Source organism: Taudactylus pleione, unplaced genomic scaffold (assembly GCF_031769625.1).
Source record: "Taudactylus pleione unplaced genomic scaffold, aTauple2 ptg000861l, whole genome shotgun sequence".
NCBI lineage: Eukaryota > Metazoa > Chordata > Amphibia > Anura > Myobatrachidae > Taudactylus > Taudactylus pleione.
Genome location: NW_028285263.1, coordinates 549,065 through 564,280, shown reverse-complemented (window position 1 = coordinate 564,280; position 15,216 = coordinate 549,065). Strand labels below are relative to the sequence as shown.

The 15,216-nt window shown below is 44.7% G+C and overlaps 1 protein-coding gene across 1 annotated transcript in view; it reads right to left on the bottom strand.

The window, feature by feature from the left end:
- The window catches only part of ADAM33 (ADAM metallopeptidase domain 33), a 136,532-nt gene that overhangs the window by 61,982 nt on the left and 59,334 nt on the right, over positions 1-15,216 (bottom strand). The window contains exons 7-11 of the mRNA XM_088458860.1: positions 14,596-14,649; positions 6,497-6,568; positions 6,242-6,411; positions 5,120-5,204; positions 4,552-4,688 (exon numbers count right to left, since the gene is read on the bottom strand). Coding sequence (XP_088314986.1) covers positions 4,552-4,688; positions 5,120-5,204; positions 6,242-6,411; positions 6,497-6,568; positions 14,596-14,649 — 518 coding nt within the window. The remainder of the gene's footprint in view (positions 1-4,551; positions 4,689-5,119; positions 5,205-6,241; positions 6,412-6,496; positions 6,569-14,595; positions 14,650-15,216) is intronic.

The following is a 15,216-nucleotide window of genomic DNA, read 5'->3' as shown; positions in this document are numbered from 1 at the left end:
GGCTTCAAATATAACAGAATATTGTAACTGCAACGATATAGGCTTCCCTATATATTCCCTATATATTCCTGTCATCTGCTTAGCAGCAGAGCAGCTGTTCACAGTGCAATGAGAGCCTGGGGGCAGGCAGAGTAAAGAAAACGAGAGAGTTCCGCAAAGCCACGCACCCTTCCCACGAGGCCATGCCACATTTCTGGCACGCGCCCTTCCCGACTCAGCATCCTGAGAATGTTGTGAGGTATGGTGCTGGTGGTGTAGTGGGACTTGCTGGATCACTGGCCGCTGTAATGCCATCTCTACGTTATGCAGAGACTCTCAGGGGCACGTCCTGTGGTATGGCAGCACAGGGGCACGTCCTGTGGTATGGCAGCAGAGGCGCAGTAGCAAACAAGCCACGCAGGGTGCTCTCCCTCAGCACGGCATTGGCACACGATTACCGACATCGGGGGCAGTGCTACGATGACGCGATTCAGCGCAAATAGCTTAATTCCTCCAGACCCCAGACCGCCCATCAATTTAACTCAGTAAGTGGGCGGCTGCGGTTGGTAAGGGTGAATTGCGCGGGTGGCAGCTGGTCCAGGAGACCTGCGCTCTCTTGAGGACGGCCGGGAGCACCAGCCAATTTTTGAGAGCCTCCCGGCCATTCCAGGGTATAGCATGGGCTAATGCCACCATCAGATGGTGTCAGGGCCAAGGGCCAGGTACAGGAATGTGTCACACAGGTCTGTAGCTAGTTGGCACTGTGCTGGCTTCGCATTGTAGATCTTGGTACATCTGGCAGCATAACAGGGGTAATGTGACTGTATCATGTATAACTATCATGTTAGGCAGAATCTTGTACGCTACGGCTGGGTATGAACATGGCTGCTGACTTCTGGTCTGTTGCCTTCGGCATGGGGCAGCCAGGTCAGCAATGTGGGGCGGCATGGAGCGACAGTAGCGGGCGGAGCTAGGGTGTAAGCACGTTTGTGGCCCCGCTCGCTGTTAAACAATGACTCAATTACCTACATTGTGCAGCTGGAGACAGGACCGCATCAATGCGATTCATTGCAAATTGTGTAATTGGCTGCCCGAATCGCCCACTTCACTGTGCAGTGCCCCTTGTGTCCCCAGTAGTAAGCCCCTTATATAGTGCCCCCAGTAGTAGTCCCCCATGCAGTGCCCCCAATAGTGGTACCCTTTATGCAGTGCCTTTTAAACAGTGGCCCCAGTTGTAGTTCCCCCCCCCTATGCAGTACCCCCGGTATTGCCCTTTATATAGTGCCCCCAGTAGTGGTCCCTCCCTTGTAGTGCCCCTAGTAGTAGTCACCCTTCTTGTAGTGCCCCCCGTAGTAATCCCCCCCGCCCCCGCAGTAGAGACGTAATAATAATACACTTACCTGTAATAAAACCCACTTACCTGAAACCCCGCTCCTGGTCCCACTGCCGTTATCAGCTCCTCCGTCCGTCCTCCCAGGCTGGGCCGCTTTGCATTATGGGAGAGCCCGGCTCCGGGAGTGGGAGCTGCAGCCGATGAGAGTCTGTCTGACAGAATGGAGGCAGCAGGAAACCACAGACTGAGAGTTGCATAGTGGGAGGAGCAGGGTCCCCAGCAGCACAGAGTATATCAGGAGATGAGTGATGTGTCAGTGAGGACAGGGCTGCATGTGACAGGGGGCAGTGACATGATGTGAGGAGGGGAATGGAGGCAGCAGGAAGCCACAGACTGAGAGTTATATAGTGGGAGGAGCAGGGCCCCCAGCAGCACAGAGTATATCAGGAGATGAGTGATGTGTCAGTGAGGACAGGGCTGCATGTGACAGGGGCAGTGACATGATGTGAGGAGGGGAATGGAGGCAGCAGGAAACCACAGACTGAGAGTTGCATAGTGGGAGGAGCAGGGCCCCCAGCAGCACAGAGTATATCAGGAGATGAGTGATGTGTCAGTGAGGACAGGGCTGCATGTGACATGGGGCAGTGACATGATGTGAGGAGGGGAATGGAGGCAGCAGGAAGTCACAGACTGAGAGGTATATAGTGGGAGGAGCAGGGGCCCCAGCAGCACAGAGTATATCAGGAGATGAGTGATGTGTCAGTGAAGACAGGGCTGCATGTGACAGGGGCAGTGACATGATGTGAGGAGGGGAATGGAGGCAGCAGGAAGCCACAGACTGAGAGTTATATAGTGGGAGGAGCAGGGTCCCCCAGCAGCACAGAGTATGTCAGGAGATGAGTGATGTGTCAGTGAAGACAGGGCTGCATGTGACAGGGGCAGTGACATGATGTGAGGAGGGGAATGGAGGCAGCAGGAAACCACAGACTGAGAGTTGCATAGTGGGATGAGCAGGGCCCCCAGCAGCACAGAGTATATCAGGAGATGAGTGATGTGTCAGTGAGGACAGGGCTGCATGTGACGGGGCAGTGACATGATGTGAGGAGGGGAATGGAGGCAGCAGGAAGTCACAGACTGAGAGGTATATAGTGGGAGGAGCAGGGGCCCCAGCAGCACAGAGTATATCAGGAGATGAGTGATGTGTCAGTGAAGACAGGGCTGCATGTGACAGGGGCAGTGACATGATGTGAGGAGGGGAATGGAGGCAGCAGGAAGCCACAGACTGAGAGTTATATAGTGGGAGGAGCAGGGTCCCCCAGCAGCACAGAGTATGTCAGGAGATGAGTGATGTGTCAGTGAAGATAGGGCTGCATGTGACAGGGGCAGTGACATGATGTGAGGAGGGGAATGGAGGCAGCAGGAATCCACAGACTGAGAGTTATATAGTGGGAGGAGCAGGGTCCCCCAGCAGCACAGAGTATGTCAGGAGATGAGTGATGTGTCAGTGAAGATAGGGCTGCATGTGACAGGGGCAGTGACATGATGTGAGGAGGGGAATGGAGGCAGCAGGAAGCCACAGACTGAGAGTTATATAGTGGGAGGAGCAGGGTCCCCCAGCAGCACAGAGTATGTCAGGAGATGAGTGATGTGTCAGTGAAGACAGGGCTGCATGTGACAGGGGCAGTGACATGATGTGAGGAGGGGAATGGAGGCAGCAGGAAACCACAGACTGAGAGTTGCATAGTGGGAGGAGCAGGGCCCCCAGCAGCACAGAGTATATCAGGAGATGAGTGATGTGTCAGTGAGGACAGGGCTGCATGTGACAGGGGGCAGTGACATGATGTGAGGAGGGGAATGGAGGCAGCAGGAAGTCACAGACTGAGAGGTATATAGTGGGAGGAGCAGGGGCCCCAGCAGCACAGAGTATATCAGGAGATGAGTGATGTGTCAGTGAAGACAGGGCTGCATGTGACAGGGGCAGTGACATGATGTGAGGAGGGGAATGGAGGCAGCAGGAAGCCACAGACTGAGAGTTATATAGTGGGAGGAGCAGGGTCCCCCAGCAGCACAGAGTATGTCAGGAGATGAGTGATGTGTCAGTGAAGACAGGGCTGCATGTGACAGGGGCAGTGACATGATGTGAGGAGGGGAATGGAGGCAGCAGGAAGCCACAGACTGAGAGTTATATAGTGGGAGGAGCAGGGTCCCCCAGCAGCACAGAGTATGTCAGGAGATGAGTGATGTGTCAGTGAAGACAGGGCTGCATGTGACAGGGGCAGTGACATGATGTGAGGAGGGGAATGGAGGCAGCAGGAAACCACAGACTGAGAGTTGCATAGTGGGAGGAGCAGGGCCCCCAGCAGCACAGAGTATATCAGGAGATGAGTGATGTGTCAGTGAGGACAGGGCTGCATGTGACAGGGGGCAGTGACATGATGTGAGGAGGGGAATGGAGGCAGCAGGAAGTCACAGACTGAGAGGTATATAGTGGGAGGAGCAGGGGCCCCAGCAGCACAGAGTATATCAGGAGATGAGTGATGTGTCAGTGAAGACAGGGCTGCATGTGACAGGGGCAGTGACATGATGTGAGGAGGGGAATGGAGGCAGCAGGAAGCCACAGACTGAGAGTTATATAGTGGGAGGAGCAGGGTCCCCCAGCAGCACAGAGTATGTCAGGAGATGAGTGATGTGTCAGTGAAGACAGGGCTGCATGTGACAGGGGCAGTGACATGATGTGAGGAGGGGAATGGAGGCAGCAGGAAGCCACAGACTGAGAGTTATATAGTGGGAGGAGCAGGGTCCCCCAGCAGCACAGAGTATGTCAGGAGATGAGTGATGTGTCAGTGAAGACAGGGCTGCATGTGACAGGGGCAGTGACATGATGTGAGGAGGGGAATGGAGGCAGCAGGAAGCCACAGACTGAGAGTTATATAGTGGGAGGAGCAGGGTCCCCCAGCAGCACAGAGTATCAGGAGATGAGTGATGTGTCAGTGAAGACAGGGCTGCATGTGACAGGGGCAGTGACATGATGTGAGGAGGGGAATGGAGGCAACAGGAAGCCACAGACTGAGTGAATTTGCTCCACAATAAAAATCCATTGTACAGTGATGTGGAATATATTAGCGCTATAAATAACAGGTTATATGAATAATAAGTAGTTGTGAGCACTGTTCCTCCTCAGAAAAGACACCTTAGATACCCAACTACCCCAATACCCCAGTGCTACAGCTGGTGCTTACCCAGTGCGTCCAGATAGCAGACACTTCCCTCTGGTTGCTGGGCAGTAGCAGTTCTCTGTATCGTGCTTCATCCCCAGGTTGTGGCCCATCTCATGTGCGACATACTTGGCGAGCTCTCTGGCACTGAGCCCTGTATCCTGAGGACAAACAGTGAGCACAGACAGAAGCTGGAGGGGACCATAATGGCCAATGTGCTCTTATAGTCATCAGTCAGGTCTGCGGGAAGCTGTGATGTCACAGCCCACTGGGAAGTGTCTACACGCCATCATTTTACGCTGCCATACAATGATAATAATATAACATATAATCTTCTAAGATGAGCATTGTAATCACCATTAATCATCGCTTGTGGAAGACTGCAGCGCAAAGCAAAGGTGATTCCATAACAAATCAGCTGGAGACTGTAAAATCATTTTTGGGGAAGCCCAGAATTCCCGAGCGCTATCAGCCACCGCCTGTGATGGCCACCCATGTGTGTACATACCTATATGTGTATATCCTGGGTAAGTGGGAATTCCCTGCAATCAGATATACTGTTGTTGTCAGGAAAAAGAACATTATATATTACCTTAATGATTCCGCCGCTCTGAGACCTTGTACACATCTTGGCCACAAATGCCTCCCCGATAGCGTGGTTCCTGAAGTGGTCACCGCTGTGTGAGGTAAGAACATATGGTCACTGATTGGCATATAATTGCGTTACACTATGTGTAATACATTCTATACAGACATAGGGCCTGATTCAGAGCCGGACGCAATTAGCTCTCGCTCGTCCAGAAAATAGGGGTGGCTATTCAAATGAACCGTTCGCTTTTTGCGGTCTGTTCACGCCTCTAGGTCTGAACGAGCGAACAAAACTTGCGGTCGTTTTTTGGAAACTACGCCCCCTGGCCGCTCGCATCCTACGTCATGTCCGCTATTTATTAGATTAATCGAGTACATCGACCAGCGTATGAACTGCTCGCTATTCTTGTGGTTGGTTTTTGCTACCACAATCTTGCGAGCAGTTCTGGCTATAAAATAACCCAGTGACGTGGTCAATGACGCTGCTGTTTTAATTATGCACACCCATAAAACGCCCGTTTTGACCTTTAAGCACGCCTGCGTTCTGATCTCCACTCCCCGTTTTCAAGCACCTTCCCCTGTTACCACCCACATACGCCTCCTCCTGTCACTCAAATTATCAGGCATTCGCTATTTTGTGAGCACATGAATTTCGACCGCACTGACTGGTTCGCGCATGCGTATAACGATCCGTACGCATGCGCAGTTATGCAAACATCGCTCGGAGTGAACGAGAGGCCGCGTATGAGCGGCTCTGAATCAGGCCCATAGGCCGGAGCGCCGAGGGTGGGGGAGTGGGTACTAGTTACCCGGGCCTGGGCTTCCTGAGAGGCCCGGCGTCTCCCCCCCTCCCTCACAGCAGCCCAACACAAACCGTGTGCTGAGCTGCAGTGGGAGACTGCTCGTGGCTGAAAAGCATCAGCCACAGCAGTCTCCTATGCCTGTGGGGGGGGAGCGTAACTCAGGACCTCAGTCAGTTTGATTATACCATCTGCGCACAAGCATTGATATCCTTAAAACCTGGACTGTTAGGGTGCCCTGAGCACTGAGATTGGGAAACCCTGCTCTACTATCATGGTCCCAATTAGCTAGGAAGGAAAGTGATGGGAGGCAGCCGATGGCGCACCTAATCAGCTGGACGTTATCGTGATGTTTCCGTGGCAGTAAGTCCTCTGTCCTCCACCTCAGAAACCGCTGCAGGGTGGTGGAAGCCGCCTCTGACACGACCGCCTGGTTCCTCTGCGTCCAGATTTCTACCCCCACCAGGAAGACCTGGAAGTTGATCTTTGAAAATATCTAGAAAAATAAAATTGTACACACGCCCTGCGGTCAGACAGGAACAGGTAAGTGCTGGCGTTTCTCCTGGGCAACGTGTCTGTACCCTGTTTAGGTGATGAGCCACAGAAATGAGGTGGTGCCTGGTCCTCTGGGGGTCCTGTCCATGGCGCTGAAACTGCAGAAGTAGAACAATGAGATCTTCAGGCACTAATCTTCTTTCACACCTAACCCATAGCTTCATGTCCTCCTGATGTATGTTTCCATCTTACTATAAAGCATCGCTTCCTCGCTGCTCGTCCTGACCCTGTACAAGTCATTTGCAGACATGTAAATGGCCAAGGCTTCTCTATCTGTACAAATATACCTGACGCATCTATAGGTGACGCTCACATTCTGGTGCCCCCCAAAAATCAATCTGCTCCTGGGGGTCTCACTGGAATTCCGCAGGGCAGAGAGAGTGAAACGGGACTTCTGAGCCCAACAACTCCGTCATTAATTTCTCCTCTCAATTCCTAAATTACTGCTCCTTTATCCCCATTTATGTCTCAACTTCTGTACTGTATGTACTAATATGTGGCGCTGCTGTGTGACTGATTGTGATTTATTACTGTATGTATTAATATGTGGCGCTGCTGTGTGATTGTGATTTATTACTGTATGTATTAATATGTGGCGCTGCTGTGTGATTGTGATTTATTACTGCATGTATTAATATGTGGCGCTGCTGTGTGATTGTGATTTATTACTGTATGTATTAATATGTGGCGCTGCTGTGTGATTGTGATTTATTACTGTATGTATTAATATGTGGCGCTGCTGTGAGATTTATTACTGTATGTATTAATATGTGGCGCTGCTGTGTGATTGTGATTTATTACTGTATATGTGGCGCTGCTGTGTGATGGTGATTTATTACTGTATGTATTAATATGTGGCGCTGCTGTGTGATTGTGATTTATTACTGTATGTACTAATATGTGGCGCTGCTGTGTGATTGTGATTTATTACTGTATGTATTAATATGTGGCGCAGCTGTGTGATTGTGATTTATTACTGTATGTACTAATATGTGGCGCTGCTGTGTGATTGTGATTTATTACTGTATGTATTAATATGTGGCGCTGCTGTGTGATTGATAGTGATTTATTACTGTATGTATTAATATGTGGCACTGCAGTGTGATTGTGATTTATTACTGTATGTATTAATATGTGGCGCTGCTGTGTGATTGTGATTAATTACTGTATGTATTAATATGTGGTGCTGCTGTGTGATTCTGATTAATTACTGTATGTATTAATATGTGACGCTGCTGTGTGATTGTGATTTATTACTGTATGTATTAATATGTGGTGCTGCTGTGTGATTGTGATTTATTACTGTATGTATAAAGATGTGGCGCTGCTGTGATTGTGATTTATTACTGTATGTATTAATATGTGGCGCTGCTGTGTGATTGATTGTGATTTATTACTGTATGTATTAATATGTGGTGCTGCTGTGTGATTTATTACTGTATGTAGTAAAAGGTGGCGCTGCTGTGTGATTGTGATTTATTACTGTATGTATTAATATGTGGTGCTGCTGTGTGATTGGGATTTATTACTGTATATATTAATATGTGGCGCTGCTGTGTGATTGTGATTTATTACTGTATGTATTAATATGTGGTGCTGCTGTGTGATTGATTGTAATTTATTACTGTATGTATTAATGTGGTGCTGCTGTGTGATTGTGATTTATTACTGTATGTATTAATATGTGGCGCTGCTGTGTGATTGTGATTTATTACTGTATGTATTAATGTGTGGCGCTGCTGTGTGACTGTGATTTATTACTGTATGTATTAATATGTGGCGCTGCTGTCTGATTGTGATTTATTACTGTATGTATTAATATGTGGCGCTGCTGTGTGATTGTGATGTATTACTGTATTTAATAATATGTGGCGCTGCTGTGTGATTGTGATTTATTACTTTATGTATTAATATGTGGCGCTGCTGTGTGATTGATTGTGATTTATTACTGTATATATTAATATGTGGCGCTGCTGTGTGATTGTGATTTATTACTGTATGTATTAATATGTGGTGCTGCTGTGTGATTGATTGTGATTTATTATTGAATGTATTAATATGTGGCGCTGCTGTGTGATTGTGATTTATTACTGTATGTATTAATATGTGGCTCTGCTGTCTGATTGTGATTTATTACTGTATGTATTAATATGTGGCGCTGCTGTGTGATTGTGATTAATTACTGTAGGTATTAATATGTGGCGCTGCTGTGTGATTGTGATTTATTACTATATGTATTAATATGTGGTGCTGCTGTGTGATTGTGATTTATTACTGTATGTATAAATATGTGGCGCTACTGTGTGATTGTGATTTATTACTGTATGTATTAATATGTGGCGCTGCTGTGTGATTGATTGTGATTTATTACTGTATGTATTAATATGTGGCGCTGCTGTGTGATTGTGATTTATTACTGTATGTATTAAAATGTGGCGCTGCTGTGTGATTGTAATTTATTACTGTATGTATTAATATGTGGCGCTGCTGTGTGATTGTGATTTATTACTGTATGTATTAATATGTGGCGCTGCTGTGTGATTGTGATTTATTACTGTATGTATTAATATGTGGCGCTGCTGTGTGATTGTGATTTATTACTGTATATATTAATATGTGGCGTTGCTGTGTGATTGTGATTTATTACTGTATGTATTAATATGTGGCGCTGCTGTGTGATTGATTGTGATTTATTACTGTATGTATTAATATGTGGCGCTGCTGTGTGATTGTGATTTATTACTGTATGTATTAATGTGTGGCGCTGCTGTGTGACTGTGATTTATTACTGTATGTATTAATATGTGGCGCTGCTGTCTGATTGTGATTTATTACTGTATGTATTAATATGTGGCGCTGCTGTGTGATTGTGATGTATTACTGTATTTAATAATATGTGGCGCTGCTGTGTGATTGTGATTTATTACTGTATGTATTAATATGTGGCGCTGCTGTGTGATTGATTGTGATTTATTACTGTATATATTAATATGTGGCGCTGCTGTGTGATTGTGATTTATTACTGTATGTATTAATATGTGGTGCTGCTGTGTGATTGATTGTGATTTATTATTGAATGTATTAATATGTGGCGCTGCTGTGTGATTGTGATTTATTACTGTATGTATTAATATGTGGCGCTGCTGTCTGATTGTGATTTATTACTGTATGTATTAATATGTGGCGCTGCTGTGTGATTGTGATTAATTACTGTAGGTATTAATATGTGGCGCTGCTGTGTGATTGTGATTTATTACTATATGTATTAATATGTGGTGCTGCTGTGTGATTGTGATTTATTACTGTATGTATAAATATGTGGCGCTACTGTGTGATTGTGATTTATTACTGTATGTATTAATATGTGGCGCTGCTGTGTGATTGATTGTGATTTATTACTGTATGTATTAATATGTGGCGCTGCTGTGTGATTGTGATTTATTACTGTATATATTAATATGTGGCGTTGCTGTGTGATTGTGATTTATTACTGTATGTATTAATATGTGGCGCTGCTGTCTGATTGTGATTTATTACTGTATGTATTAATATGTGGCGCTGCTGTGTGATTGTGATTTATTACTGTATGTATTAATATGTGGCGCTGCTGTGTGATTGTAATTTATTACTGTATGTATTAATATGCGGCGCTGCTGTGTGATTGTGATTTATTACTGTATGTATTAATATGTGGCGCTGCTGTGTGATTGTGATTTATTACTGTATATATTAATATGTGGCGTTGCTGTGTGATTGTGATTTATTACTGTATGTATTAATATGTGGCGCTGCTGTGTGATTGATTGTGATTTATTACTGTATGTATTAATATGTGGCGCTGCTGTGTGATTGTGATTTATTACTGTATGTATTAATGTGTGGCGCTGCTGTGTGACTGTGATTTATTACTGTATGTATTAATATGTGGCGCTGCTGTCTGATTGTGATTTATTACTGTATGTATTAATATGTGGCGCTGCTGTGTGATTGTGATGTATTACTGTATTTAATAATATGTGGCGCTGCTGTGTGATTGTGATTTATTACTGTATGTATTAATATGTGGCGCTGCTGTGTGATCGATTGTGATTTATTACTGTATATATTAATATGTGGCGCTGCTGTGTGATTGTGATTTATTACTGTATGTATTAATATGTGGTGCTGCTGTGTGATTGATTGTGATTTATTATTGAATGTATTAATATGTGGCGCTGCTGTGTGATTGTGATTTATTACTGTATGTATTAATATGTGGCGCTGCTGTCTGATTGTGATTTATTACTGTATGTATTAATATGTGGCGCTGCTGTGTGATTGTGATTAATTACTGTAGGTATTAATATGTGGCGCTGCTGTGTGATTGTGATTTATTACTATATGTATTAATATGTGGTGCTGCTGTGTGATTGTGATTTATTACTGTATGTATAAATATGTGGCGCTACTGTGTGATTGTGATTTATTACTGTATGTATTAATATGTGGCGCTGCTGTGTGATTGATTGTGATTTATTACTGTATGTATTAATATGTGGCGCTGCTGTGTGATTGTGATTTATTACTGTATATATTAATATGTGGCGTTGCTGTGTGATTGTGATTTATTACTGTATGTATTAATATGTGGCGCTGCTGTCTGATTGTGATTTATTACTGTATGTATTAATATGTGGCGCTGCTGTGTGATTGTGATTTATTACTGTATGTATTAATGTGTGGCGCTGCTGTGTGACTGTGATTTATTACTGTATGTATTAATATGTGGCGCTGCTGTCTGATTGTGATTTATTACTGTATGTATTAATATGTGGCGCTGCTGTGTGATTGTGATGTATTACTGTATTTAATAATATGTGGCGCTGCTGTGTGATTGTGATTTATTACTGTATGTATTAATATGTGGCGCTGCTGTGTGATTGATTGTGATTTATTACTGTATATATTAATATGTGGCGCTGCTGTGTGATTGTGATTTATTACTGTATGTATTAATATGTGGTGCTGCTGTTTGATTGATTGTGATTTATTATTGAATGTATTAATATGTGGCGCTGCTGTGTGATTGTGATTTATTACTGTATGTATTAATATGTGGCGCTGCTGTCTGATTGTGATTTATTACTGTATGTATTAATATGTGGCGCTGCTGTGTGATTGTGATTAATTACTGTAGGTATTAATAAGTGGCGCTGCTGTGTGATTGTGATTTATTACTATATGTATTAATATGTGGTGCTGCTGTGTGATTGTGATTTATTACTGTATGTATAAATTTGTGGCGCTACTGTGTGATTGTGATTTATTACTGTATGTATTAATATGTGGCGCTGCTGTGTGATTGATTGTGATTTATTACTGTATGTATTAATATGTGGCGCTGCTGTGTGATTGTGATTTATTACTGTATATATTAATATGTGGCGTTGCTGTGTGATTGTGATTTATTACTGTATGTATTAATATGTGGCGCTGCTGTCTGATTGTGATTTATTACTGTATGTATTAATATGTGGCGCTGCTGTGTGATTGTGATTTATTACTGTATGTATTAATGTGTGGCGCTGCTGTGTGACTGTGATTTATTACTGTATGTATTAATATGTGGCGCTGCTGTCTGATTGTGATTTATTACTGTATGTATTAATATGTGGCGCTGCTGTGTGATTGTGATGTATTACTGTATTTAATAATATGTGGCGCTGCTGTGTGATTGTGATTTATTACTGTATGTATTAATATGTGGCGCTGCTGTGTGATTGATTGTGATTTATTACTGTATATATTAATATGTGGCGCTGCTGTGTGATTGTGATTTATTACTGTATTTATTAATATGTGGTGCTGCTGTGTGATTGATTGTGATTTATTATTGAATGTATTAATATGTGGCGCTGCTGTGTGATTGTGATTTATTACTGTATGTATTAATATGTGGCGCTGCTGTGTGATTGTGATTTATTACTGTATGTATTAATATGTGGCGCTGCTGTGTGATTGTGATTAATTACTGTATGTATTAATATGTGGCGCTGCTGTGTGATTGTGATTTATTACTGTATGTATAAATATGTGGCGCTACTGTGTGATTGTGATTTATTACTGTATGTATTAATATGTGGCGCTGCTGTCTGATTGTGATTTATTACTGTATGTATAAATATGTGGCGCTACTGTGTGATTGTGATTTATTACTGTATGTATTAATATGTGGCGCTGCTGTGTGATTGTGATTTATTACTGTATGTATAAATATGTGGCGCTACTGTGTGATTGTGATTTATTATTGAATGTATTAATATGTGGCGCTGCTGTGTGATTGTGATTTATTACTGTATGTATTAATATGTGGCGCTGCTGTCTGATTGTGATTTATTACTGTATGTATTAATATGTGGCGCTGCTGTGTGATTGATTGTGATTTATTACTGTATGTATTAATATGTGGCGCTGCTGTGTGATTTATTGTCTTTAGTACATTGGTCAATTCCTGGAAATAAACGTACTTACCTTTTGATTTCTTTACAAAAAAACCCTGCAGTGCGGCCCCAGTAAAATGCGTTGTAACAAAAGCAATTACTGTGCACAATATAAATAAACTTACAGCAAGTTGTACTACAATTAATTGAAGAAAAGTGAATGATGAGGAACACACGGCCCTAGGGGCCACATGGGGCCCTATGAGGCTTCACCTGCGGCACCGCGGCTATTGCCGTCTTTATTCCTGCTTCTCAGCCGTATGTTCCATCACACAGAGGGCCTGATTCTGTGGTAGCCACGGCTGCGCTTTTTTGGTGGTCACCCCTCTGCAAATTTATGCTACAAATCCCTTCCCGGGTGCACATCCATGCGTGTGATTGTGCAAGGACCGATACGACCACTCTGAGCATCTGTACACGCAGTAATACCGATTGGTGCGTCCTTAGACATCACGGTTACACCGTCGGAGCTGCACCAGCCCTATGGCAGGAGCAGATTGTCAGCCTGAGTACGGCCTATTATGTGAACTATGGAGCGTCTGTGTATGCGACCACTGTCACCGACATGTCTGCGTCACTCTCCTAACACGCCGATAAGACGGACAATCCCCGCGCGCCTGTTTAGCCTCCGCCCAGTCATTGCCCAGCAGTGCCCAGTGCATGTCCAAGACATTTCTGATACGTGTAATCGCCAGTGCGCCTTGGTGCATAGGCTCTGTGTAACGCAGGCGTTGGTGGAGATTTTAGAGACTTTCGCGCATGCGCTGTAGTAAAAATTAGCTCAGCTCCCAGAACATCAGCATCGCCTGAGGCTCAGAGATGTGAGATGCGTTTGTTATAGCTCGCAGCCCTTATGTGTCGGCTGATACATCATTACAGGTAGATGTCTCTCTGGTTCAGAGGATGCTCGCTATTTGCGAGCGCTCGCTCTGAATCAGGGCGGGCTGTTTTCTTTTTTCACTGGTCTCCAGGCCACTCGCTAAGCTGTGGGTGACCACCCACAGCTGTAGCGGGCGGCCTCGCGACCATCGGGCTTGCGACGAGACCCTTGTGGTAGGTCTCGTCCACCGCAATCCCCAGTGAACTTGCTGCTCTAATAGAGCAGGAAGTTCACTACTGACATCACTGGTGATGTCAGTAGGGCCGCCCACAAACGGCAGACGTTCCTTCAGGAACGCCTCCGTTTGTCCAGCCACTCCCCCTGCGCGCCTACAAAACGGGTCGAGCTGTCAATCAACATCAACAGCTGCCCCGTTTGTAGCGAGCCCCACAGCGAGTGAAAATTCACTCGCTACGGGGCTCACGCACGTGCACATTGTCCGGCTATCGATCCGCTTGCGAGCGCTATGCGTTCACGAGCGGGTCTGAATCAGGCACTAAGTACATAAAGAAATATATAAGAGAAAATGCAAAGATGTTACCTTATATTTTTAGCTTATTTTGTTATGATCTGATTTCTCCGGACAATAGGTCTCATCTATATATATTTATAAGATACCGGCTTTCCCCCATTTTATACAGGATCTTTCCTTTAGGTTTAAAGTCGGGATTTTCTCCCCACTAACAATATCTGTGAACGATGTGAAATCTCAGCTATCGGAGTCTAGAGAAGGAATAACACCATACACACAACGGGCCGCTCCTACCTCCTTCATGTCTGCCACCAGGAAGAGCTCGATGTTGTAGGGCTGTCTGCGGTCCTGATACAGGGGGAGAACACACGTCAGGCTCTGGTCATATTCTCCTGCCCACAGTAACAATACACGGCGAAGTGGCTCTAACCGCGCGCGTTTCACACTGTCTGTCCAGGCATCACATAACAAAGAGCCACATTAGGCGCAGGTGTCACTATTTAACACTCAATTAAGGGCCCACCAAAAAATATAATAAACACCTTGATGGGCCATAATATTTTATAATTCATTTTATTATTGGGGCAATTTTAAATGATGACTTATGTGGTACCACAAGCTTGTAATATAGTTGGTGCTTCTGTCGTTCATTTATTAGTCAATTAATATGCGCCAAATAAACATAATAATATCATTGTCTGTATAGTTCTAAATGCTTTTATTTTAAACACTATATGGCCCCCAAAAATAAATTATGTCTCTTCTGCATTATTTTGAGAGGCCTTATATTGAGCATTAAGTAGTGACTTAGTAATAAATATGTTTAATGTGGCTTTTATTCTGCTCGGACAGGAATCTCACCGGCCAGACTGCAGGGGTGTAACCAGGTATTTATAGGCCCCATAGCAAAAGTGT